The 26,769-nt window shown below is 48.9% G+C and overlaps 1 protein-coding gene across 8 annotated transcripts in view; it reads right to left on the reverse strand.

The window, feature by feature from the left end:
• VPS8 (VPS8 subunit of CORVET complex) overlaps positions 1 to 26,769 on the reverse strand; it is a 163,310-nt gene that overhangs the window by 83,886 nt on the left and 52,655 nt on the right. For all 8 annotated transcript variants that reach the window (XR_011973980.1, XM_072640418.1, XM_072640419.1 and 5 more), the window contains 13 exons: positions 26,391 to 26,561; positions 25,467 to 25,541; positions 24,873 to 24,908; positions 24,334 to 24,424; positions 23,968 to 24,014; positions 22,086 to 22,175; positions 14,629 to 14,675; positions 8,704 to 8,926; positions 6,463 to 6,552; positions 4,376 to 4,427; positions 3,241 to 3,283; positions 2,425 to 2,497; positions 2,118 to 2,237 (listed from right to left, as the gene is read on the reverse strand). Coding sequence is in view for 7 of the 8 variants with exons in the window: in XM_072640418.1 (XP_072496519.1) it covers positions 2,118 to 2,237; positions 2,425 to 2,497; positions 3,241 to 3,283; positions 4,376 to 4,427; positions 6,463 to 6,552; positions 8,704 to 8,926; positions 14,629 to 14,675; positions 22,086 to 22,175; positions 23,968 to 24,014; positions 24,334 to 24,424; positions 24,873 to 24,908; positions 25,467 to 25,541; positions 26,391 to 26,561 (1,158 nt within the window). In the remaining variant the exon portion in view is untranslated. The remainder of the gene's footprint in view (positions 1 to 2,117; positions 2,238 to 2,424; positions 2,498 to 3,240; positions 3,284 to 4,375; positions 4,428 to 6,462; positions 6,553 to 8,703; positions 8,927 to 14,628; positions 14,676 to 22,085; positions 22,176 to 23,967; positions 24,015 to 24,333; positions 24,425 to 24,872; positions 24,909 to 25,466; positions 25,542 to 26,390; positions 26,562 to 26,769) is intronic.

A 26,769-nucleotide genomic window follows, 5' to 3' on the forward strand; every position in this document is an offset into this window, starting at 1 on the left:
ACTCTTTTTATTGCTAGGTTGAAAATCTCTTGCTTTAGCCTCTCTAGGTTTAAGTTTGAACAGATGGTCATTAGGGGCTGTAAATCCACCGGACTTAACCAAACACCCCAGGCATTTGTATTAATCAGCGACCACAGTGCTAACACTATTCGTGCACGTGTGTTCTCTTCCTGCACTGTTTTAATGGCAGTGAATGCCGTCTCTGTGCTTTCTGTGAAGGCGAGTGTCTCCACCTCCTTTCCAATTCTCCTCCCATTCTGGCACCACCTTTCACCACATGCCACAGCTTTTCACTGTTGGTCTCAAGCCTTTACCAACCAAGTATCTGAACCATCATCATCTATTGGTCTGAAATCTCCTTCTAGCTATTCGACCATGCAAAGATTTAACATCTATCCTTTATTGGCTGGGCGTGCGTTGGCCTTGGTTCACAACCAATCCTTACTTTTATGTCTTCACTGGTGTTGGTTCAGTTGGTTTTGATCCCTTTCCTTTTTGGTCAGTTCTAACTGACTGCCCTTATGAGAGGTGTTGACGCTGATTATGCTGCTTCTTCAGCCCATGTCACGTTTTTGTGTGTATATTCACTGAATGGAAGGCTGATAATTGCTGGGTTGTGGCACCCCATGATTCCCACTCAACCAACTTTCATCATCCAAAACACTCACATTACCCTCGCCACCCACACCATCCATACCAACCTCCCTCCACACACCATCCTCACCATCATCATCTTTGCCACCGATTACTCTCCTTATCATACTTATGATCCATGCCATCCTCCTCATCCAAATTGCCCTCATCATCTACACCAACCTCACTACCTACACCATCCTCACCATCAACACCATCCACACCTCCCTCATTCCCCACACTACCTTCACCATCCACACCACCTTCACTATCCATAACATACTCACCATCCACACCTCCCTCATCACCTACACCATCTACACCACCCTCATTATACATCAAGGTAGACTTACTTGGTTACAGAGTCAAAACTCTTTGCAAAGCACCAGGAACAGAATATACTGAGTGTGTTCAAACTCTAGTTCACTATTCATTAAGTACCTGCCATGTGTGGAGCTATCCTAGACACTAGAGGAGATACTGTTTACTTACTATTCTTACTCTTATTAACAACAACTTCTATATTGCACTTTAGAGCTTTCTGGGCATTTTACAAACACCATCCTTGCAAAATTGGGCAGTGGCCTCTCTGGGTCACCATTATCCCTAGTTTACTGAAGAGGAAACTGAGGCCCAGTGAGAGGATGTGGCCTGTGCAGAGTCCCTGGCTGGTGGCTGCAGAGGTTGATTCAGGTGAGGCAGCTCCTGCCTTTATAAGAACAGCAAACATTTACATCGAGCTTTAAGACTGGCCAAGCCTTTGCTCATCTGATCTCCTAGGACAGGAGAGGCAGACAAGGGAGGTCAGATTGGAACTTGAGTCTTCCTGACTCCAGGTCTAGACCTCTGTCCACTTAGCTGCCTCTAATCCCTGACAAATCAGCTGTCAGGTACCAATCCAAAGTGCTTCCTCATGCGTCAGCTTCCTGAGCCCCAGATTCTGGGGCAGGCAGCCCTCCATTCTGCTCTGCTATTCTGGGTTGTGAGGTCCTCCCCTTGGATGGTTCCACTCTCCTTTCTGACCACCTTCTCCCCAGCACTGACCCACAGGTCCTCGATCCCCTCCTCTTCAGTCCTGGACCCCCCCTTGGACAGTCAGTCTGGTGATGCCCATGTCTCCCTTAGCAGAATGGTGTTTTTGTTTTTTAAAAACTGATAACTGAAGGAAATGAAAATTTTTAGAAGTTAATGAAAATTTAAATGTAACTTCTCCCCAACCCAGCTCCAAGTCCCCCTGACACTCAGCCACAGAGAGGCCCTTCCCCTGCTGGTGTTACAGCTGAGCTCTGGGCATGAGCTCAAGTTCCAAGGCAGGCATGGTGGCATAGTGGAAAGTGTTCTGAGTCACAGAAGCCTTGTTCAAATCCTGGCTTTGACTATTTGTGTGACCTTGGATAAGTCACTCACTCAGAGCCTCAGTTTCCTCCTCCAGGGATCTCTAAGGTGGATATCGGGACCTAGGAGCCTAGGAAGGTGACACTTACCAGGGCAAGGACGTTCAGGAATTCCCTGGTATCGAAGTGAAGCAAGGTGCAGATATAGGGGTAGATCTCTTCCTCAGAGGAGGCCTCTGTGGAATGCAGGCGGATCAGAAACTCAAAGACCTGCAAGTAAAGAGAGGGAGTGGCCGTGAAGTCAGGACAGCAGCAGTGATTCCTGTAAGAATCCATAAAGGCTGAGGGGCCACTGTGGTCCTTCCAGCCCTCTGGGGGACACTGTGACAGATGTTGGCAATGGGCCTGAGGGGGCTTCCCAGGCATCTCTGGCCATCGAAGATGGAGCAGCACCTACCTGGTTTTTAACCAAGGGCACCAGGTCTTCAGGGATGTCACCCAGGGGATAAGCACGGCCTGCCAAGCAGCAGCTGCAGAGGAAGAACAATGTCCAGGTGAGAAGATGCTAAGTTCCTGCCCTAGGCCCAGTTCGGAAGCTGCTCCGGCTCTGGCCCAGACCATATCAGGACCATCTGAAGACCCGTTCTTAGGGACTTATCTGGCTTCAGTTCTTAGAGTGAGCCCAAAGTTTGGGATGGTGAAGGGAAGGGGGATCACTCTGAAATCTTCAGAACATCTAGGTGGGTCCTGGATACAAACAGGGCCTGGTTCTGAGCTCATATGGGCTGGGCTGGTTCTGGCTTGGTCACCAACCGAGGTGGTCTAGGCAAGTCCCTTAGCCTTGCCTTGAAAAACAGGGCAATGACATCTGTCTCACAGGGGTGCTGTGAGATGAGCAGTGAAGGCCTCTCTGGGTGGCCCTAGCTGGGGAGAAAGCCATCAGAATCAATGGCAGTCAATCTTTTATTTAGGACAAAAGCCAGCCCCACCCAGTACATGTAGGTGTGTTAGTGCTAGATGGTAGCTGGGGGTGGCATGGGGGAGGGGGGCAGTGAAGTCACTGTTGCCTTGGATAGGTCACCTGGATACATGGGCCTCAGGTTTGTCATCTGTAAAAGGAGAGGGGTGGGCTTAGGGGGCCTCTGAGGTGACTTCTGGGTCCCAATTAGTGATCTACACAAAAAGCAAGCTAGCACACAGCTTAACACCAGTGTCTCCATCTGGGGGGTTCAGAGGGGGCTGAGACGATGGGCAGCACCATTCTGGCATTTACCTTATGTAGACAAGAAGCTTGTTACCCATAATAACCTGTTCATCTGCAACAGAAAGAAAACATTTCTAGTGATTCTCCCCCTGTTCCTGTGGGCAGTTAAGCTGTTGGGGAAGGGGGAGCCAGAGGAACATGTCAGGGCCCCCAAGGGGAGGGAATCGGGGCCTGGATATCACTGCCTGGCTTACAGCCCTAACTGGGGCACAGACAGCTTGGCAAGGGATAGTTTCTGTGAAAAGGACCTAATCAATGGAGAAGGCCTCCAGGCTTATGCAGAAAGGGTGGGTCAGTGGAAGACACAGCCTTAGAAAGATCTTCCAGAGATAAGCAGTGGAGTGAAGGAAGCCTCCCCCGGGGCTCTTAGGTTAAGCAGTAATTGACTGGAGGATGAGTAGGCTGTAGCTGAGGGAATCCTGGCCTCAGGAAGACTGCTAACTGGCTCTGGCTGATCTTGGGGTGCAGAGGTTAGCACTGAGAAATACGCAGAAAGGTGGAGCACTTTCATAAAGCACCATGTTCCTCATCTTGCCTAGGACTGACTGAGCCCAAGGGACACTGGAGTGAGGAATCATGCTGGAGGCAGGGGACAAATGGATGCCCACTAAGGCCTTTCCCCAAGTCTACTCTGTGGACTCCAGGAGAATCTGAGGATAAATTGGGGAAAGCGAGGACTTGGGGAAAGGAACCAAGCCTTGGACAGAGGACAGGTGGCTTCCACTCCTGATTTCACTGCTAAGGATCTCTGTCTCTCCCCTTAGGTAGAGGGGAGCAACTGCCTCAGCTTTCCTCTATGTAAAATGAGGTAGTCACCACAATGGCCCCTCTGTATCACAGGGCCTCCTGACCCCTGGCAGCCTGCCTCGAGCCCTTCCATTCCTATGGGTGTTGACTGTGGGGCAAAGGCAGGGATCCCAGAAGCCTTAGGTCCTCCCCCATATATAGGGCACCCACCCTGCCTCCCACCATCCTGCTCTTCAGTTCCCTTCTGTCCCCCCTCTTTGGGGGCCCTTGGGATCTGGGGGTGGGAGCTAAATTCTGTGGCCCCTCAGCCTCCTCTGCTGTTTGCCATTTCCCTCCAGCTATAGACAAGAAAGCTTGTTTGCACCGCTGTACCAAGCTCACATTGGAGGCTGCTTACCTGTCAGAGACTTCCCTGCACTCAGAGGAGGAGCAATGACCTTGAAAAGTTTCTGCATTTAAAATGAACAGAAGAATGATTTCAGAAGGCAAGAGGTGAACCATGCCCCTGCCTCCAGCCCCCATGTCTGAGGTGACACAATTGGGGCTGGCACATGTCCCAGGCCTGACTCCAAAGATGCTCATCCTTTCGGGGTCACTGACAAGGAATGCTTAGCTGGGGGACTTCACCTTCCTCAAGTAAAACGTGTTCCTCTTTAGGGGTGTGAATATCACTTCACTAAGATACAGGCCCAGTGCTGGGGGCATTAGGCTCAAGGACATGCTGCAGCACCTTCCTGAGTCCTGGGAGCTGTCCAGCAGTTAGCCAAGAATACGTGTGTGGTGAGCAGGCATGAGAGGAAAGAAGGAATGTGCTCTCCTGAAAGTCAGGGCTCCTGCCCCAGCAGGCTGCTCTTTCAGGTCTTCTCTGCCAGGGAACCATCTCGCACACCGCCCTACTTCTCACCTTCCTTTGTGTGTGCTGGCTTCCTTACTGGGACAGAAGGTCCATGAGGGCAGGGCCTATCTGGTGGTGTTCTGATTTGTATCCTGAGTGCTTAGCACATAATAGGTGCTTAATTACTGCTCACTGATTGGTGTGGTTGGAAGAGCAAAGAAGGAACAGGAGATGATGACCAGGGAGGTTCCTTTCAAAGGAGGGTCTGGGGGGGGGTGGTGGTGTGGAGGCAGGGAGGGACTTGAGACTCAATATCTGATCTTGAGGCAATAGGGAGCTGCTGGAGGTTACAGAGGAAGGAGGTGACACGTTCTGAGTTGCCAGCAGTGAGACTGTGGCCAGGGGAAGGGACTGGCCCATAGAGCTCCAGAGGGACACTCAGGACCATCAGCCATCTCCCTGTCGGAACAGCTGTGAAAGGCAGGAAAGCTGCCCCGACATGGACTAACTCTACATGTCCACAGAGGGTGGAAGAGTTAGTTTCATATGGAAGGAGAAACCAAAGGACGTTATGTGGAAATCCCCAGGAGGCATCTTTCTCCAAGGAGATGGTGTTGAATCAATGTCTATTTTCAGAATCCAATCTGATGGTAACTAGAAGTTCTGTTCCCAACAATAAGCATTGTGGGCTGAGATTGAGGGTGCTCAGGAAAGAGAGAGCTGCCTGGGCAGAGGCCTGTGGGACATTTACTGAACCATGAGGCCATCTCAGCCTGGCCCTAACCCCTCCAGTAAAGCCAGGAAGAAGGCCCGAGGTGCCAGGTAAAAGTCATGCCAGATTCCTTTCAGGACACAGTGCAAGCAAAGTGAGGGACTGTTTGGAGGAAAGCTTTCCCTAGGTATGAGTGGGGGCTGGGGCAGAGGGCAGGTGTGTACAAAGTGTGGAGGAGGCTGCTTGCCTCAATACCACTAAAAAGGGCCAGTGAGATTCTTAGGCCTCTCCCCTCTTCCATTCCAGGGCTCAAGTCAGTCTCATTCTTCTGGGAGAGGCTACCTGGGGGCACCTTTCACACTGATGCACCACCACTTACTCCATTAGTCAGGGCATGTAGTGAGGAAGGCTAGAGTGCCCCCCTGGGCAGCCCCACCCCAGGTTCCATGACTCCCTCTCCCCTTTCTCCTCCCTATGTCCCTGGTAAAACTAGCAACAGGTTCTCAATTGCTGACTTTTGGATGTGGGCAGACTGTTTAAGGCAGAATTGTTGCTGGCCCCGGGCAGGCAAGCCTCTCCCAGGCTTTTCTGCCTATTCCCTGGCTCCCTTCCCCATAGGTTATCACCTTCTCTGACAAAGTTTTTGGAAAGGCAGCTGTCACAAGCTACTCGTAAGAGTCACCCAGACAAGGGCTGCTCCTAGTTTTGAAATAGGACCTTGGATGTTTTTAGCTGTTTATCCAATGGAAAAGGAAGGGTAACTGACATGGGACAAAAGGAAGATTTCCAATCCCAAGCTCAATCCACATAACTGGCTCCAGGTCCTAGAAGTCTCCTGAAGCAATCCAGAAGTAACTGAGAGAAAGTAACTGACAGTCTTTAAAACCCACTGAGAAATGGCCGAGCAGCCCCTGGGAGGGCCGCCCAGCAAGCTCACCTCCATTGGGCTAATGAACTCATTCATGCCCCTGTTGTAGACATAGATCATGGCATCATAGAGCCGATTCTCCCAACACATGAGGACGACCTGCCAGAGGAACAGATGACCTTAAGTCTGTGAAGAACTGAACGTGGCAGCTGAGCCAGAGGTGTCCTGCAAGGGGGACAGCTGCTCCAAAGAGAAGGAAAACCAAGCAGCAAGCATTTATTAAGTGCTTACTGTGTGCCAAGTGCTGGCGAGACAAAGAAACAAGCAAAGATGGCCCCCAACCCAAGAAGCCAATATAGGCCACGTAGTGATCGATCGTGTAGCATACATGCTCTCCATGGCAGCAGAGGACAGAGAAGCAGGAGACAGATAAAAGCAGACAGCTATAAGATGGAGGCGTGAGAGGAGGAGGGGGATGAAAGCATGGCTAGAAGGGGCCAGACTGGGGGGTCTTCAATGACAGAGCGGCTGATGCTTGGCCACACAGCTAAGGGGCAGCAATCGAGCCGGCTGGGTGGGGGTGACATGTGCTTTGGAAAGGTCACTGAAGCAGAATGGGAGTAGGAGAGATGGCTCTAGAGAGGGGAATCTGCACCAGCCTGGGGAGTGGTTAGAGGAGAGCAAGGGGTACATGCAGGAGGGGCTACAGAGAAAGAAACGACAAGACTTGGCCACAGGTAGGAGATGCTGATTCCATTCGAGGTCCCGAGGCCTCAGCTGCCCTCCTTCACATCCCAACCATGATCAAACATTCTGAGCTGGAAAGGGCTTTGAGGTCTGGTCTAACCGCAAAGGTTTAAGGTCACTAGAGGTAACTGGGAGGCAGGATAGTGCACAAACTATTGGGCCTTGAGTCAGGGAGATCCGAGTTCAAATCTGGTTCAGACACTAGCTAAGTTACTTCATCTCTGCTTGCCTCAGTTTCCTTTTCTATAAAATGGGGGTCATAACAGCACCTTCCTCCCTGGGTGTTGTGAGGATCCAGTGATCTAGTATTTGTAAAATGCTTTAGCACCACGCTCTCCAGAGCCATGCAACTCCCCTCTTGAACAACATCTGCCTGGTCCTCCACTTTGTACCTCTGAAACCTAGGACTCCTCCTGATCACCAGGCTCTCCAGACCTCTGGCCTCCCCCTGCTCAGGCCTCACTTTCCAATCATCACAATTTGAATCTACTGCTGGCCAGGTCAACAATACTCTTGATTCCTTCAGCACCTTGTCCAGTGGGTGCTCCCTCTTTGCCATCTGCCAAGCAGGGGTTACCACCATATGCCTTCTCTATAACCATCCTTGGCCTGACAAATGCTGCTGGAGGAAGCCACAATCGTACCAACTCAGTCCATGGCAGCGCCTCTTCCATGGGCCTCCTCCACCACCCTCTCTTTCCTCCATTCTCTTACTGGGAGAAGCTCCCTCACCTCCCCTTGTCAACAGCTCTAAACACTTCGGTGGTACTATCCTTCACCCCAACATCTTCTCCTTCACTCCAGGCTCTAACAAAGAGAGAGCCTCTGGGATGCCAAGGTCTGCTCAGACGACAGCCTTGGGTCCTGATCCCCTCCCCCCTTTCTCTGGGAGCATCCCTCTTTGATCAATCCGTCTCCCTCAGCTTCAACACTCACTGTCAAGTGGTTTCCTCCCTGTTGCCAACATAGAAGCCCAGGCCTCACCAATTCTAAAAAACCTTCTATCCCAAGAATTGTCCACTTCAACTTGGACCTTCTGGCAGGCTGGTGAGGCCCAGGGAGCCCTCCTCAGAATTATGTTTTTAAATGCATAAAATAAGATACAGAGGAAGCCAACCATATCAAAATAAAGTTATTAAAATATTTTTTAAAACAAAACAAACAGCTCTTGGAGCCCAGGTTAATAAGTAAGATCCTTGCTCTATAGGAAGCCTTTTCGGACCCCTGCAGGGTCTGCCCCAGACCCATTCTCCCCTCCCCAACAAACACACACTGACCTCCTAGTTATTTAGTAGAATCTTATACACACTTGATGTGTAAATATCACCTCCCTTGGTAGAATGTGAGCTCTCCTGGAAGGTAGAGATTGTTTCTTTTTGTCTCTGTATCCCCAAGGCCTACCACTGGCTTGGCAAACAGTAGGCACTTAACAGATACAGATGTGTCCATACTATACCCCCAGTGGCATTAGCCCTTGAGGGTGCAGAATGCCATGTTTGCTTTGGGTCTGTCATATAATATCAGGCATTCAAGATGGTGGAACCACGTTGAATTCTAACTCACCTGCTGTATGTCCAGGCTGGTGATATCCATATGTACAATCAGGGCCTCCACATTTTCCATCAACTTCTTATCTTGGAAGTGAATGAGCAAATCCTTCATCACCTGGGCTGTGATTCCCACCAACTGGTCACTTAAAATGTAAGGCTCCAGGCACTCCAAGAAGACCCCCTTGGCCACCGAATTCTCACTGAACTTATCATACATCTGGCTAAATAAAAGATCCCTGTAACAAAAGGGGAGAAACAATGGTTCTTAGCAGCAAGGACGGCGGCTTGGAGTCTGTGATAAACCCCTCCCACCTTGGCCTTGGGGAACCCCAGCCTGCTACAAGACAAGGCCTTCTCCAGATCCCCCAAATTACTTTGCATTCATCTTGTATCCATCTCATGTTTGCTGATCTGTGCGTTATACCCCCAAGCAGAATGGAAACTCCTGGAGGACTTGACACATAGTAGGCATTTGATCTACTTCTCTCTTTAGTAAGAATCTGACTCTCCCTGGTGAGTGTCTCACAGAGACTCTTCTCCTCTGCCATGCAACGTATGCACAGTCAGCTTCCTTCAGGAAGCCCTCCTGACTCCCTGACCTGTTGGCGTTTCCTCCCCCAGATGACCCACTTTGCCTTTATATGTCCGTACACTTGTTTCTCTGTGAGCCCTGAGATTGGTTCCCTTTCTTTGTTTTCCCAGAGCCCAGCAGGTGCTGGGTATATAGTTGGTTGGCTGGCTGTTGTCCTTCATTCTCAGAGGACCAAGATGACATCACCATGATAAAGTGAGGTTTCAGTGTGTATGACTGTGGCTGACCAGACCAATACGAGCTTGGAACGCTCTACCACAGGTTGGGCACAGAGAGTCCGTGTGAATATTTGGGGCGGATACTCCGAATCTGCGCATCCTACGTTTACACAGTAGTACACAGGGTATGTAGTAGGTGCTTCATAATTGTTTTTTGAACATGTCTATCTGTAAGCATAACAGTTCAACTGTTTTGGCCTGAGCCTGTGGTCTCACCGGTGAGGGCTCTACAGCTGATCATGGACCCTCCCTCTACTAATGCAGGTGGGGATCTGCTTGTCAGTTGAAAACCTTGGGGAGCTGCAGGGGTACCCCAGTCAGTACAGGTCTAAGGCAGGCCTTGAACCCAGGCTTTCCTGACTCCAAGGCTGATATCCTCTCCGCTATCCTGTGTTGTTTCTCTGAATATATACACTGAATAAATGAAAGGATGTCTTTGGGGAAAAAATCCATTGATTTTTCCTAAGATACACTGATAAAACTTTGGAATTCACTTTTCTTCTGCTTCCTACTTAAAGGGGAACTTTCTCTGCTAGTTTATTTTTTAATCAAAACCTTCTTGGCCTATTGGCAGTGGACCTACACCAGCAAGGTGAGGGGCCTGAGGGGCCTGAGGGCGCAGAAAAGAACCTGAAGAGGAACGAACAGCCAGGAATGAAAGGCAATGCTCGACTGGTTTGCTCTGAGACTGGAGAGCATGTGGGGAAAAAAATGAGCTGGGGAAGCTAATGACATCTTTTAGCAATGAGCACAAAGCCTGGGGGAGGGGACCAAAACGGGAGGCGAGAGATTCAGAAAACAGGAAACAAGAAAGCACCTTTGTGAGAAACAAAAGCCCACAGTGGTGGCAAAGACAAATAGGAGGCCTGGGCTTGGGCAGCCAAATGCCATGATAAAGGAGAAAGGGAGGAGAGAGTCCAAGTCATTCCAAGGCATCTTCTTCCCTCATTCCGAGTGTGATGGAAAACACAGATTGGTTTAATGCTCGCCAGTTAAAAAAGCAACAACCACTACCACCCACTGCCCCCTTCTGTTCCCCCCCTACAGATCCTACTGTCCAAGTTTGGGCCTCTGTATCAGGCAGAGTGGACCAAAGCATGCACATCTGCCCTCAGATGGACGCACCAGGCAATCAGATTAGAAACCTACATGGCCTGGCAGAAACTGTCTTCCTGAGGACCCCCACCCTCTTTGCTAAGCCTTTGTCTACCTAATGGTCAAAATGGCCAAATTCAAGCCAAGTGTATGTTACTTCTACACAAATTAGGAACGCCCTGGAAAGAAGGCATTTGGGTATCGTTCATTAATTAGGCTAGAAGTTACTTAGTCCCTGCCATAGATCGAGTCTGAGACATCCTGGGGAAGATACAAAGTTCAGAGAAGATACAGCCCCTGCTAGAAAACCTAGAAAGGGTTAAGACACAAAGGAAGAAAACCACAACACAAAAGAACACAGGATAAGCACAACGGAGAGGAATCAACTGGCTGTGTGAAGTCCAGTGGAAGACATGGGGGTTTTAAGCTAACTTCAAAGAGCGAAGAGGAAGAATCAAAACCTCTGGAGGTTTCACCTCACACTCAACAAATCAGCAAAGATAACAGAAGACAAGAACGGTCATTGTTGGAGAGATGTGGGAAGATCACTGGTGCTTTGTTGGTGGAGCTGTGAATCAGGAGAAAATATCTAGAACCATGCAAATAAACTTAGTAAAATGTCTATGCCTTTGGGCCCAGAGATGCGTCTAACAGGGCTTAAAGCCCAAGGAGGGAAGTCCCAGAAACAAAACGGACACAGGCTGACTGAAGAATGCTGAAATAAACTGTGGTCGTGACTGTGATTGAGTATTACTGTGTGTGACCATGAGGAACACAGAGAAGCTCAGAAAGATTTACGTGATCTGACGCAGAATGGAGCAAAGGAAACATGCCCAACGACTCCAACAACGTGAGTGGACAAGTGAAAGGGAAAGTCAGCCTGCCCCTCCCCCGGCCCCGCCCCTGCTTTGGCAGAAGAGCATTATACACATTTTCTTATTTTTTCAATATATTGATTGGTTTTTCTCTTCCTACTTTTCTTTTTAAAAGATATTCTTTGTTCTGTAGGATGGCTCTATGGGAATGGGGTGGGATAGAGGGACACATGAGAGATATAGGGGATTTTAAACAAAATATACCAATAAAATTTATTTTTAAACGATGAGGGGGAATTCAATAGGCCAGGAAGGGGAGGGAGGGCGTTCCAGGCACAGGGAGCAATGTGAACAAAGGTGTGGAGGTGGGAATGTGTGTTCATAAGACCAGGCTATAGCACAGAGCACAAGATTGGAGTGGAGTCAAATGAGATAAGGCTGGAAGGAGGGGCACTAGGAGGGATCCTGAACATCCATCAAAGGAGTTTTACCTTTACATTAGTGAACTAAGGATGCATTTTTAGCACAGGAATGTGACCAACTAGATCTCTGGCTCTATTGCTTACATTTGCCAAGGAAGCAAATATATTCAGGGGCCAGACAGGGGCTTCCCTCTTAATACTGAGAAGCACATTTGTTTTTCAGTTTTTTGAGTCAGGTCTGACTCTCTGGAACCCCATTTGGGGCTTTCTTGGCAAAGATACTGGAAGGATTCACCATCTCCTTCTCCAGCTCATTTGACAGATGAGGAAACTGAAGCAGATAGGGTTAAGTGACTTGCTCAGGGTCACACAGGAAGTGTCTGAGGCCAGATTTGAACCCATGAAGATGAGTCTTCCTGACTCCAGGTCTGGAGTTCTATGCTCTATGGTGCCCCCAGCTGCCTGAGAAGCAAGAACTCATTTCCCCTCCCATTCTTCATACCAACCTCTAAATCAAAGTTGATTTCACCTAAGTCAAAGAGGTTCTACAAATGTTTCCTATGCACTTGCAACAGAAAAGTTCAGGTGAGGATGATGATCAATACAAGGATGGAAAGGGAAATAAGAGAGAAAAGAAACTGATCACCAGGTAGACAATAAGGGGAACTCAAGTTATGATGTCTCCCCTTCATTAAAATGCCCCCAGGCCCCCACACCCCGCTCCCCCCCCCCATGTCAGGAAGGAAGCAGGGGAGAGCTGGCAGCCAGCCAGAATCAGCAGTAGCCCTGGCTACCGGGGTAGTTGGTGCCTGCTGGGTCGGCAGGGGGGTCTGGATGCCTTTGGTGCAGACTCACAGTGGAGAGAAGGCTCTGGAATGAAGACCCCCTCATATAGCAGTGAGCAGTCTAGAACTCCCTCTGTCTGGCTAATCTGGAGCAGGGGCTACATCTATATAGTATCTAGTTTTGAAAAAGTAGGCAGAATTGTGTTTACTCATATTGATTATGGGTTAGGCAAACTTGTCCGTGGCTCTGTGCCCATGGTTCTATATTTAAAATGGTAAATCATGAAATTCTCTGAAGAAAGCCTGGAGGCATTTTCTCTTCTGAGCGAACAACCCCCAGCCACTAGAACTCTTAATAGAAATATGTCTCTGTACTGTTTTTTAAAAAAGGATGAGGAAGGAAGAGGAAGGAAGGAAAGAGAAAAAAGAAAGAGGTGGAAGAATCAGATAGAATGGAATTTTTGGAAGTAGGCCAAATTATGAAAATGAAGAACATGTCTTTAAAACAAAATGTCTCATTACCTTGTCCCAGAGCTGGTTCATGTACAGAATTTAATTCAAAAGTTTCAATAGATGGATATCTGCAAGGAACTGCTTTCCACGTCCACATGAAAACAAATGTTTTCCTTCCCCTAAGGGGGCTCACAATGGAAAGAAGTACAGACATGTGCGCATGCACGCACACACATGCACGCACATGCACATACACACGTGCGCGCGCACACACACACAATTTTCATATCTTGGCTCTGTAGCTAAAAGGAAATGTGTAAGAAAGAGAAGGGAGAAGGAAAAAGAGGTTGGTTAAACCCGACCAGTCTTCCCCTTCACATCCTGAATGAACCAAGGGGAGAGCAGAGGTACAGCTGTGGGAAGGACATGGCAGCTTTGTCCTTGTGCCACCTGGACATCATCCCCCACAGAACCCTGCATCCTTCCCGGCCAATGGGCCAAAACTGATGACGGGAGGCTGAGATGGGGCGGGGGCTCAGAACATCATTCTGTGGCTCACCTAAACTAGAAGATTCCCAGGAGACTATGTGGGGCTGCCACTGGGCCTTTTCTCAGGCTCTTTCTACCTGTATGCATGGGCCCTCTACTGTTAAAAGCTCCTTGCCACAAGGGCCATTCTTTGCCTTTCTCTGGCACTTAATAAATGCTCACAGAAAGTGTTATCAAATAAAGGACAAAAGGGGAAACTGCTCTCTCTTGAAAGGGAGCTGCCCCAGTCCCTGCCTTGCCTCAAGCCTGCTTCTAATGCTAGACTTGGGCTCAGTCTGTGACTCCATGGAATCCTGGACATGGTGCAGGGGAGGTCATTTCGGGTCATTTATAGAGGGGACTTGGAGACACAGGGTAGGGGATGTCATACCATCTACAGCCAATATTCAAACTCAAGCCTTTTGTCCTGGGATTCACACATGACTTCATCCTAGAAAGCTCTCCCCAATGCCCTTAAATCACCTCCACTTCTCTGTGTGCATTTAAGACAGAGGGGAGCTGTTGCTCAGAGGAGACTAAGCTCCTAGGGGCAGGGAGTGCTTCTGTTGATGACTGAAGCTCCAGTCTCAAACACTGAGCCTGTGACGTGTGTGGAAGGTGCTGCAGGACAGGTGGGGAAGGACCAGGAACTGAGGTGGAAGAAGGTGGAAGCCTTGCATGACTGCGCACCCAAGCAGTACCCAACAGGATTCATTCAAATTAGATTCTATGACAAAATGACAGGTTTTCTCCTAGAGTGAGCTGTCAAAAACTGGCTGTTCATGTTCTATTTGTGAATAGATGTTAAGCATCAAGTCTTGTGCTTGTGGGAGGACCAGAACCATCTGCTGGGGGTTGGGGGTGCTCTGGCTGCCCCAGAGGAATGACTACTGGGGGGAGTGTTAATCTGCATTAGCTGAATGGGCAGGAATTTACTTAAACCAGAAGTCGGGTGACTTCACCAGAATGGAAGCATGGAAGCAGGGCAGGGGCTCTCGAAGGGTATGCAGGGAACAGGGCTCTCACTCACCTGCGCTGCAGCCGAAGACAGTAATCCACAACGACGGGTACCGTGTCCTGTGGAGGGACGAGAAAGGACACATTAGATGGCTGCCTCTGCTAGGAGACAGACATACCCCAGCCCAGGGCATCTGAGGAAGCCACCATGGGCCCACAACTGGCCGGGACCTCCTGGGCCAGTGCTCCGTGAGTTGACTCCATGGCCCAGCATAACTACTGAAGGTGGGGAGGTGCACCCAGAAGGAGAGGAGCAGCAGGGGTAGCCAGCCACTTCTGGGCATGCTACCTGATCCTCCAGCCTGGGTGAAGCCACTAGAAGGCAGCAACGGGCAGGGCCCTGGACCGAGGGAGTCAGGGAGACCTGAGTCCAAACTCTGCTTCAGAACCTTACTAGCTTCAGGAGGATAGGTGAGCTGGGTCCATTCTCTAGGCCTCAGTTTCCCCAACTATAAAATGAGGCAGCTTGACTCCATGGCCCCAAGGTCTTTTCCAGTGCCCCATCTAGGACACCACTCTGATGGCTGACCAACTCTGATGGCCACAGAGAGGGAAGGAGAGTCCCCAGAGTCTGCAGAACCTGGGAGTGTCCTTTCACCAGGAGGTTAGAACTGAGGCATTCATGGGCATTATAGGCTACAAGGGGCTCTAACTGTGCCAAGTACAATTAATGCCAGAAAGAGGGGGTGTGCATGTATGTGTGTTATATGCATGTGTGTGTGTGTACATGCGCATGTGCACACAGAAACACTGCTGGGTCACAGGGATGACTTTAGTCACCTCTCCTTAGCCAGGGGATGTTTGGGGTCAGTCCATTTTTGGGAGCCAGTTCTTCTTGGTGGAAAGAAGGGGAAGGATGCAGGAGATACCCTGGAGGTCCCATCAACTACATCTGGCAACTAACTGGGGCAGGGGGGGCATGAGGGAGCCCAAAGTGTCAACGATGGCTAAGGCTATGCACCTGGCAGACTGGACCCATGGAAGCACCATTGCCAGAAGATGAGAAACTTGGACTGTGGAGTGAATAAGAGATACCAATTCCATTTTGGACAGGCCGAGTTTGTTCAGGGTTGGCACTTGGGAAAGAGATTTCCCTCCTAGAGATGTGAGGGGATCCCCTGGGGAGAGGACAGAAAGAAAAGCCAGGGGCCACTAGCACTGTCCACACACAGTTAGGAAGGAGTGTAGGGATGATGGGCCAGCTGAGTCCAGCACCCTCTCCACAACCGTGGAGGTCTAGACTTGTAACTGCTTCAGCATAGGGAACTCCCAGTGTGGGAACACCTCTAAAATGCACAGTCTCAGAGAACTGCTTGGGCCCAGAAAACTTTGTAGCTTTGCCCCTGGTTACACAGCCAATAGGTGCTAGGGGCAGACTGGAACCCAGCTCTCTTCCAACAATACAGACACGCTAAGATATTTATAGCAGCACTCTTTGGGATAGCAGAGTTGGAAACAAATCAGATGCCCACCAATTGGGGGATGGCTACAAATTGGGGTATAGGACTACAGTGAAACATTTCCAGGCTGTGTGTGATAGATACAGAGAAGTGTGGAAAGATCTACATAAAGTGATCCAGAGGGAAGTCAGCAAAGCCATGGAAACAACACATACAGAGTCCACAACACTGCAAATGAAAACCACCACACACCAGAAGTTAAAAGTGAATAGTTCATGAGCGGAGCGGGGAGGGCCCACAGCTATGACAAGCGCCTTGGCTTTGAAGACTTTTTCAATCTGTCAATCACTTGTGCAGATTTTTTTTCTCTTTAAAAAAATGCCATTTGTTAAATGGAAATGGGTCTCTGGGAGGGAGGAGATTCACTGATGATGCTAAGAAACAGAAGATAGCAATAAAAACTTATTTTTGAAAAACTGACTACCAGCTACACACACACACACAAAAACCACTATTTGAAAAGAAGGATTGACATGTTCCAACATTCCTAAATAGCTCTGACTTTCTCCAAGGTCCGAGTGCTCAATTAATTGCAAAGGCTTGAGTTTGCCAAGTTTCCCACCCCACCTCTGTCCTCTGGGATCTGAGCTGCCCTTTGACCCAGAGACCTGGAAATGCACCAGCTGTCCAGAAGCATTCCTAAGTCACTCTGGGAGTGTACCCCTGCCCCCACTGCCCGGATCCTCATCCTTCCTGAACTCTTAGGCTCCATCCAACAAAATCAGAAATCATGGTTAAACAAAGTGAAGCCAAAGTAAGTTCCTTGAGGTTGGGGGCTGTTTCCTTTCTGTCTTTGACACTCAGCACCTAAAAGTGTCTGGAACAGGATAGGGGATTAATAAATGCTTGGTGAACTGAGGTGAATTTCTTCACATGCTTCAAAAGTAATTACTTCACATAATTAGAAACATGCTAAGCAACACTTGATGTAACTATGGATACTTTTCTTAGTTACTTAGAATTTAGATGGTGAGAAGTAGCTCAAACAGACTTTTTGGTTTCCTGAGGTTTAAATGGAAAAAGAGAAATGAAGGAAGCAGAAAAGCCATGTAAAGAGGACATGAGGTTCAGAGTCCAGAGTCCTCGGGCTGAGCCTGCCAGGGACCCTCGTGGATGAAAGGAGAAGCCAGTCTGGCACATCTGAAGGGAGGTATAAATACCTCTGCCTTCGGCCTCCTCAGCAGACCAGGGTGAGAAGTACGGGAGCAGAGATGCACAGACATTTGAGCTTTCTGGAGGAAAGTGATCAATGTTCCTTTTATATTAATCCAAAGAGTGGACAAAGGGAGTGAAAACTATGGCCTTACACATTCTTACTAGCTTGCTTCAGAAGTGCCCTGTCTCGTCCTGGAAAGCCTCAGGGCTCCGGAAACCACCTTTACCAAGTTCTCAGGGAGAACCCAGGAGGGTGGGATGGAAAGCCAGGCCCTTCCCTCCTTCCACACCTGCTTGCCCTCTGTGGCTAGGGCCTTGGATAGTGCTCCAGTTCCTCCTCCCTACCTTCTGGCGCTTGCCCACCTAGCACACCCATCCCAGGGGCAGGCCCAGGGCCTCTTGGAAACCATTTCTCCCAGGAAGGTATTAACCAAAACAGGAAGCAGTTTTTAAATGGTCCCAAAAGACCTTCATGTACTTCATGTCCTTAAAAGGCAACAGTTTGACTGACCAACTCAAAGCCAGGTTTAGATTTCAGCAGAGTTCTCTGTCACTCAGGAATATTAATCAGGTTTTTCTGCTCCCCCCCATGTATATTCTCTCCTTCTACCTTCTTGTGTTGCTCCCTTTGTTGTTTCTCTCCCTGCTCCCTAAACACATGACCGGGCCTCCTTCACTTTACACTGTCAGCTCCTCCAGAGAACGACTGATTTCTTTTCTCCCTTTTATTCCATTACCAAGCTCCTGCAATGAAGCCTCCGCCCCCAGTGTTTCATTGCTTTATGCTCCACTTGCAGGGTCAACACATTCCACTGCTCTTTCTCCTCTCCACCATCAAATACTGGCACAAACATAGTCTGTTTTTCCACTCTGCCACTCCAAGGGATGTCCAGATCTCCGACTCATGAATCAACAATGCAATAGAAAAAATCATGGAAAAAAATCACTGGATTTAGAGTTAGAAGACTTGACTCCTGGTTTTCTTTATTGCTTACTTCTTGTGCAGAGGAGGAGAAAGTAAGGCTGGTGACCTTGCACAACCCTGCCTCACTCAAAACCAGTCAAGTGCAAGTCATGTCAGCATTTCTCTGATGTCACGGTCTTCTTCAAAAACAAAAGAGGAACACAAACTGTGAGTAGACTGAGCAGGCCGCTAGGTAACCCAGCTGGTTAACTGCGGAGCCCCCAAGCCTTGAGACCTTTCTGAGCACCTATTCTAATCTTTTCCATTTCTTCCTCCTCTGTGCAGTCCCTAACCATGAGGCCCCAAACTCTGGCCTGAGCTCTCTTCTCTTTTCTCTCTCTGTTTTCTTCCTTGGTGATTTAATTTGCTCCCATGAGTTCTGGTACCATCTCTATTCAGATGACTTCCAAATCCAGTTGTCTCTTCATAAATCAAAGGCTTAATCCTGATATTTGATCCCCAAGGGAGTTTATGAAATTGGAGGGGAAAAAACTATGTATCTATTCCAATATAATTGGATTGTCTTCCAGTTTATTTTATATTATGCATTTAAGAACACACTCGTGCAAAGAGCTGCTTTGGCTTCTCTCCTGGATTCCAGTCCTGGGTCTCCGAATGTCTCCTGGGCCTCTTGGATCCATCCTTTGGCCCTGGGCTTCTGTCAAGGGCAGTGCCATCTACCTGGTCACCCAGGTTCTGTCCCTCATACCCAGCCCCTGGCTCTCCTCCACAACATTCTCTCTAGGGAGTGGCCAGAGTCCTGGCCTCAACAGCAGGGGCCCTGGTTTCAAATCACAATTCTTTGATTTACTAGTAATGAGACCTTGGGCAAGTCACTTCACTTTGCTTGGAGCCTCTTTCTTCATGTGTAAATTAGGAGAATAAGGCTTATGCTGCCTGCCACACAGGGGTGCTTGGCCAAAAGCATCTTACAAACCTTAAAAATGCTGTTTTGATTCATGTGACATTCACCGTAGGATGGGGCAAAGAGCACTCGATTTAAAGAGGCCCTTTTTCGACACCCACCTCTGCCACATTCGAAGATCTTAGGCCTGCTTCCTCATCTGTAACACGAGGGAGGGACTAGATGTCACTCCCAGGTCTAAGCATATGAGCACATGATCTTGGGCATCCATCCCCTTCTCACTGCTCCCAGAGTTCTTGCCTCCACGCAAGACTTGTCCTCTTGTCAGGATGATGGTAAAGGCTTCAGATGAAATCTGTTTCTGGTCTCTTCTCTCTCCACCTCCTTTTTGTGGATCTGTCTCAGGCCTGAGGCTAACCGCACCATAGCACACTCTCTTGTTCAGGGATCCCCACTGCCTCCCTCCCATCTCTGGGATCAAAGGACAACTGCTGAGCCTAGGATATAAGACCCTCCAGCAGCTGGCGCTGCCTTCCCTTGCTAGCATTACTAACACATGGTTAATGCAACATTTAGCCGCCAGAGTCCACCTTCCTTTGTGGCATCTCATTTGTACCAAGCACCTTCCTTCTAAAGGCTACAAAAATCAGACTCCAGAACTACTGACTGTGGTCTGGCCTGTCTTCCCTCTCAAGGAGAAGGGCTCTAAAATTAGGAAAGATGCTCAGCCCTTGTGCCCAGATGCTCTGGGTCGTGTCAGGTCTTGGCAGACTCTGAGCCAGCTTCTTTCCACGACATCTTCTGGCTTCTCACTTTGTTCCCAAGAACATGAGGGAGATGCCTCCCTCATCCCTCTCTCCTCACAGGGTGCCTGGAGTGGTGTAGCAAGGCCATGACATAAGCAGAACAGCTGGATTTCACCACATATCTCTCATTCCCTAGAGGGGACAAACTGAGGCTGGAGGATAGCTAGGGCAGGGGATCTGTAACCAGGCTCCTTCCACCCCACCCCAGTGAAGGAGTAAGCTCATGGCAGCCTGATCCCACCTACTCTCTAGGCCTCAATCTCTTCATTTATAAGATGAAGGGGTTTCCCCCACCCCCCACCCCAGTGACCACATTCTTTGAGGATTATTCAACTATCTTGCTTTAGAAAAGCAAAGGCCACAGATGGACAAAAACGGAAGTACCCCCAAAGCCAAAGGAAATTAATTATTGATCAACACCCAGGGGCAACAACATTTACTCAAGAATCCGAAGCAAACTTTGGAGAAACTCTTTTCCTGCCCCCAAAGCTCCATGACAAGACAAAGAGCTGGGCCAGCTCAAGGCGAGGAGTGCCACCTGCAGGGCACTTGTGCAAGAGCTATGCTCACACTCCCAGCCAACCACCCTGGCGATGTCCTATCCCAAGCACTTAACGCAAGCGAGAGGAAAGCAGGGCCTCGCTGCTCTCGAATTAACTCTCCTGGGCCCGACAGCCTCTGGGAGGCCTCGCAGGTCTTACTGCTTCCTGCCCAGAAACGCCCTCAACAGTGTCCCTGACAAATGGTCAGACTGCAGATCTCCCATAAAAGGAAGGAAACAAGCGTTCATGAAGCACCTACCATGTGCACTGAGAGCTTTACAATTATTGTCTCATTTGGTTTTTTATAACTCTGGGAGGTGGGTGCCGTTATTATCTCCACTTTACAGATGAGGAAACAGGCAAACAGAGGAGGAATGACTTGCCCAGGGTCGCCCAGCTAGGGAATGTCTGAGGCAGGATTTGAACTTGGGAAGTGGAGGAGAGAAGAGAAGGCTCTGTGAGAAAGGGGATAAAGAAACAGAGGGAAGAGGAAAAGGCTTCATGGGAGGGCCCAGTTAACATCAGATGACAAATCTCCAGTGGCCCCCTTTGGCTTGGTTGTTTCTTGCTGGCACTGCCCGTCCTGCAAGGGGTCTGAAGACCCTGGCCCTCTGCCATGGCTGCCATCTGCCTAATTCCTCTGGACCCTGCCCTTTCGCCTCCTCCAAAGCCTGCCTTCTCTCTTGGGTTTTTAGTCTTGTCCTGAGGCTGAGTGAGCTGGTCCTAGGAGTGAGGCCCTCAAGTCCTCCTCCCTCTTCCTCTGGCAGGACATAACCTACAGTTATGTGGCAGCTAGAAATAACCATGACCTCAACTAGGGAAATCAGCAGTATCACGGTCCCTTCAGGCCTTGCCTTGGCTCCTTCCACGTCCAAGCTGTGACCAGCAAGGGGCCACAAGGCCTTACTTCCCCCAGGATCTGACTTCAAGGAGGGCTCACACTTCTTCAGGAAAAAAGCAAAGTCCACCTCTGTCATTCCCTGGCAGCCTGGGACTCCAAGGATATCGCACCCTTCTCCCTGGGCAAACTGTCCATGACCCAGCTGGCGAGGACCCATGCCATGTCAGGTGCCCAGGGTCAGCACATGCCAACTTCAGGGGGTGTTAGGTAGGATCCTCCCTGCTCCTCCACTAAATTCTCCTCACACAAATTCTTTATGCATCTCCCCCCAGCAAACAAGTAAAAGAGCTCTATGGAATATCAAGTACAATTCCCAACACAGCTCCACTGTCAGGGCCCACAGTGCTCAGGCTCCAGGACAGCTGCTCCTGGAAGCCACCTGTTCTCTGCTCTTGAACAAAAGGGGATCCTAGGACATTGGTCTTCAAACCTCTTCCCCTCCCCTGCCCACTCTTAGCTGCTCATCTGTGACATACAGAGCTTTCCAATCAGCAAGCTCTCAAGCTGATCAGTGACCTGAGTTCCTGCCCCTCTCCCAACCCAGGAAAAAGTAATCAATATCCCATGACATTCTGCTCCTTTGTTTCCACGGGAAAACCTAAAAATTTATGTAAAAAAAGGCCTAAAAATGTCCTCAAGTGAAAACATAATACCTTAAAAATAGTTTTAAAAACTAGAATGTGAAAAAGTTGCCACCAAAATAATTTACACTGAAAAAACCGTTCCTTCTGTCGATGGGAAGACAGACAACGCCAGGCAGAAGCCATTCAAATATACCTGGAAATGCTGCTCCATCACCTGGATTTTACCCTGGTCTGGGCATTTTTTCAGAGCACGATCTGCACAGTGGAAGAGGATTTCAACCATCTGGAAAGAAACATCGTAATGCCATCTGAACAACTTGCAGAGAAACTGCAACGTCTCCATCGTCACTGTCACTCTATCATCTCCAACCTCCTCCTCCTCATCGTGCCCATGATCACTTCAATCATTAAGAGAAATGATTATTAATAACCAATGATATGGGGAGATTCACATTCCCCCTTTTCCTGTTAGCCTCATTTCAAGACCTCAGTCCCTGAAGCTAAGCTAACCTTCTCCCCTATCCAACCCTACCCGACATTACAAGGACTCTCTAATCAAAGGTGAATTCCATTTAACCAGCTTGGGCAGAGGCAGATCCTTTTGTCTATATGGCCCAAAGCTGGGGGTGGTCTGGACACAGGGACAGTCTCTGTTCAAGAGTGCTATGATGTCACTCTCAGCCTCTCAGTGGAGTGAGCTCACTTCTTGTAAAGCCCACCTCTCGTTGTTAACCAATCAGAACTGACCCTCTGAAACACTCCTCTTCCAAAAGAGCATATAAGCTGTGAGCAGCCACCATAGTTGTCTTTGTTTTAAGAGAGAGATGGCCAAGTGACCATCCTTTTATTAAAATGTTGGCACTATTAACAACATGATTAAATTGCTCAGAAATTACATTTTTTTAAAAGGCCACATCCCCATCATCACCCCCTCAACTTGAGAGTCTGGTCACTGGAAGCATGCGAGCCCCTGGTGGGATGATCCCTCTGTGAGGCAATCTCTGCAAGGGATGGCTAGCTAGACTAGACCACAGGGTTTAGGGAGTCATCTCATCTAACCTGCATCATTCGCAAATGAGCAAACTGAGGTTTGGAGATGCTGTGACTTGCCCAAGGAAGGACACACAGCCCTCCTCTAAGCAGAATGTAAACTCCATCAGCACAGGGGATGGATTCATTTTTTCTCTGTAGCCCCCACACTTAGTGTAGTGTCTGGCACAGAAGGAACAGGAGCCCTTGAGCAGCAGGGCTCAAATCTAAACCCGGGTCCTGACTCTTAATCTTGCTACCACCCCAGGCCGTTTGATAGAGTGGACAGAGCACCAGACCTGGAGGCAGAAAGAGCTTGGTTCAAATCCTGTGGTGGATGCTGGATGTCTGCTGTCCCCAGCCCAGCTGTCAAAGGAGGGGGTGAAGCCCCATGAAATCTAAGGTCCTTTCCAGCTCTAAATCTAGCAGCCTATAATCATCTTAAAACTATGCACTCATAGAATTCACTCCAGACCAATGGACAATTCTGTTTTAATGTCATCTGTGATTCTGGATAACATCTGCTCCTTTGTCCTTCCTGTTACAGGCCTTTGGGTCATTTCATTGTATGTTTGAGCCTTCACCAGAGACAGGATGGAGAAGGGGGAAAGATGTCTTTTGTAACCTTTGGCACTGAGCTAGGTGTTGGACTGGATTCATTTTTTCCTAAGTGACAGCAGCATTCCTTTGGAGATCTCCTAGTTCTCCTTCAAGGTCGGGGGTCCCTTCCACAAGCCAAGGGTTAGCGAGCAGAGAGGATGAGGTGAGGGCTCCCAGAAGGCTAGGGGTCCAAGGGGCAGTGCTCCCCTCTATCAGCTCCACAAAAATTCTGATTTCCTGTGAAGTGGGGTAACTTGCACCTGTCAAAGGTGGCTACTGGAGGGCAAAAGCTAGGAGAGCATTTAAAAGTGAACCCTGGGGATTACTAACAGATTTAGATGACGCACATTCTTCCTGTCTACAGTAACCTTAGGGCACCACAGTGAAGCCAGGCTAATGCAGCCTCTCCAATCTGGGTCTGCAGAGACCATCCGTAGAGAACTCACCCGATCGGCAACAATGGCCTTCCGTTTACTTGCATCCCCTGATAAGCCTGTGGAGAAACAAAACCCAGTGTGATGAAGAAGTTGATCCAACCATCCTGAGTGGGTGTCAGGAGGGCCAGAGCTCAGCAGGACATTCCAACAGGGACATGTCTTGGAAAAGCAAGACCAGCCCCAGGAGAGAAGCCCTTTGCTTTCTTGTTTCAGTAGCCTTTTGCTCATTAAATAAATGATTGGAAAAGGGATGTTTTCCTGAGCTGTACCTGACCCCAACTCCTCTGAGTGAATGACCAGGAAGGGTCCTCCTACCCTCTGATTCATGAGACATCTGAGGAACTCCCCAAAAGCAGCCAGGCAGAGAGGACTCACCAACCACAGCTTTGGCCTTCCCTTCATGAAAAGACCATGCGAGAGCTAGGGCCTCTGTCAGACACTCTTGTTTCAGGAGATGATCTACTCTCTGAAAGAGAAGAGGAAAAGCTGTACCACTCCAGGTGATGCCAGGTCTGGGCTGGTAGCAAGGTAGGCAGAGCCTGCAACTCCCAGTCTTATGTGACCCTCGCCCCAGTCACATCCCCCGCCACTCCCTGCCCCAAGCTGGCTCCTCTCCATCCATGACTCACATTTCTGTATTATCTTGGCCTGGTGTCTTTTAGAAACTGCAGTTTACTATTACCACAGGCGACTTCGATCATGGGTATTTTCTATTCATAAGTAAATATTTTTCAAAGAGCTCACTAGCACAATGGCCACATAAACTTGGCCTGGACACAAAAAGACATGAAAATGGGGATTCTAGGTATTGGCAAACTAAGTTTTTGCTGGATTGCCTGACCTGAAGATTCCTAAAAGCCAGAGAGTGAAGTAACTCTCACTCTGCATCTTCAACCAGCATAACTTAAACTCACCTCTCTCCAGCTCCTCAATGTCATCACATAAACAGACTGAAAACAAGAGAAAACAAAGACCACATGTCAGGCTCCAGAAGTAAACTCCTCAAGGGACACACATAGCCACAAGTTCCATAGCCTTGTGTGCTCAGGGAGGCTTCTTGGGAACACTCCACCCCCTTCCCAGCAGAGCTGATACCAGATTAAATACACAACACAGGCTGATGGTTGAAGGGTCCAAGCAGGGACAGAGGGATGATGTCTCTCTGGACAAGTGGGTCAAGAGAGCTCTGCAATGACTGCGGGAGAATTCCATGGAAATGGATGGACCCCAGTTGTGAAGAGAACACTTTGCCAGGTTGGAAGGGGCCTGAGAGGGCATTTAGGCCATCTTACAGATGATGAAAATGGGACATGGCCCCACAACCAAAAGACTCCCCCACCATCCATATTCCACAATCCTTTTTGCAACCTCCCAGCCATCACCAACCCTACCCTCCACTCCCTTCACAGACACAAACACAGACACACACAGACAGACAGACAGACAGACAGACACACACACACACACACACACACACACACACACACACATACAATGACAGGACTCACCTTTGTCCCTAAATAAAATATTTGACCGCCATAACTACTGATGGACTGATAACAGGCTTTCTCTCCAACCAGAGCCTAGGAAAATAACAACCACATGTGTTAGGAAAGACACAGGAATGTTAGGTATACAAATACCACATTAAATAAATCTGCTAGAAAACCAGCTTGTCACAAGTGATCCTTTGTGTATCCCCACAGATCCATGCATGTATATCTTTTCTGTGGTACAGGGGGGCTGGTTAATCTCCTTCAGAGAATATCCTTGAATCACAACTCAAGGGGAAATTCTGTCATTGAACTGGGAACTTTTACCTTCAACCAATTAAAAATTAAAAAAAAAAAACCCAAAACAACCTGTTGCTTACAAAAACCATGTATGAACTCCTAATGCCCTTAGACCACCACAAAGAAAGATATAAAGGAGGACAAAACAGAGCAGACAATGACCCGACTGGCTTCCAATAACCACCTGCCATATTATGGGACTACCCAAGCATGGGAAGACCAGATTAAGGTTTGAGCTGGATTCTCTCCAAAGGCCCAGCACCCTTCACATGCTCTTTTTGGAGGCTATGGGACATGGCCACATTTTTTTTTAATGTGCTAGAACACATTGGAGCAGGGCCTAAAGGTCATGGGGCATATACCAATTAAATATGCCTGTCATTATTAACTTACCAAATTAATTCAACAAATATTTATTATGAAAAACTACCACCACTATCCCCAGGACCTAGAGGAAGTTCATGAAATCCTAGGGTCCCAGTCTGAAAAATGCTGGTTTGCAAGACACAAAAGGGAGCCAGGATTCAATGAGGCAGAGGGGCCACATCAAGTTTTCATCCAGGCAGGCTGGAGCGCAGCCATGATGAGGCTGAGGGAACAGGGCCAGTGGCCTCGCCTGCTCTCTGCCCTCCACCGTACCAGGGCCTGGCTGACATTTCCTCCTGTGGCCAGAGACTTGAAGTGGCTGCTGTTGTAGACCAGCTGCACCTCGGAAATCTCCACCGTCTCAAGTTCCTCCTGCGTCAGCCGATCAATCACATGCAGCTTCTCCACACTGTCCAGGAGCACGATCGTCCGGGAATTGATCCACTGCAACCCAACATTGTCAATAAGAGCATCAATAAGGGAACAGGCTCGCTACTGAGGGGAGGAGACCAGGGTCATGACGACTGCCCCCAGGCTGAAGCTTAGCGGAGCAATGGTCACATTGGGAGAAAAGGAAAAGGAACACAATCTAAAATTCTCCTTTTTGAGTGTGCAGGAAATGGGCAAGTAGTGGGGGCAAGGAGAGGGCTCA

Source organism: Notamacropus eugenii, chromosome 2 (genome assembly GCF_028372415.1).
Source record: "Notamacropus eugenii isolate mMacEug1 chromosome 2, mMacEug1.pri_v2, whole genome shotgun sequence".
Classification (NCBI taxonomy): Eukaryota; Metazoa; Chordata; class Mammalia; order Diprotodontia; family Macropodidae; genus Notamacropus; species Notamacropus eugenii.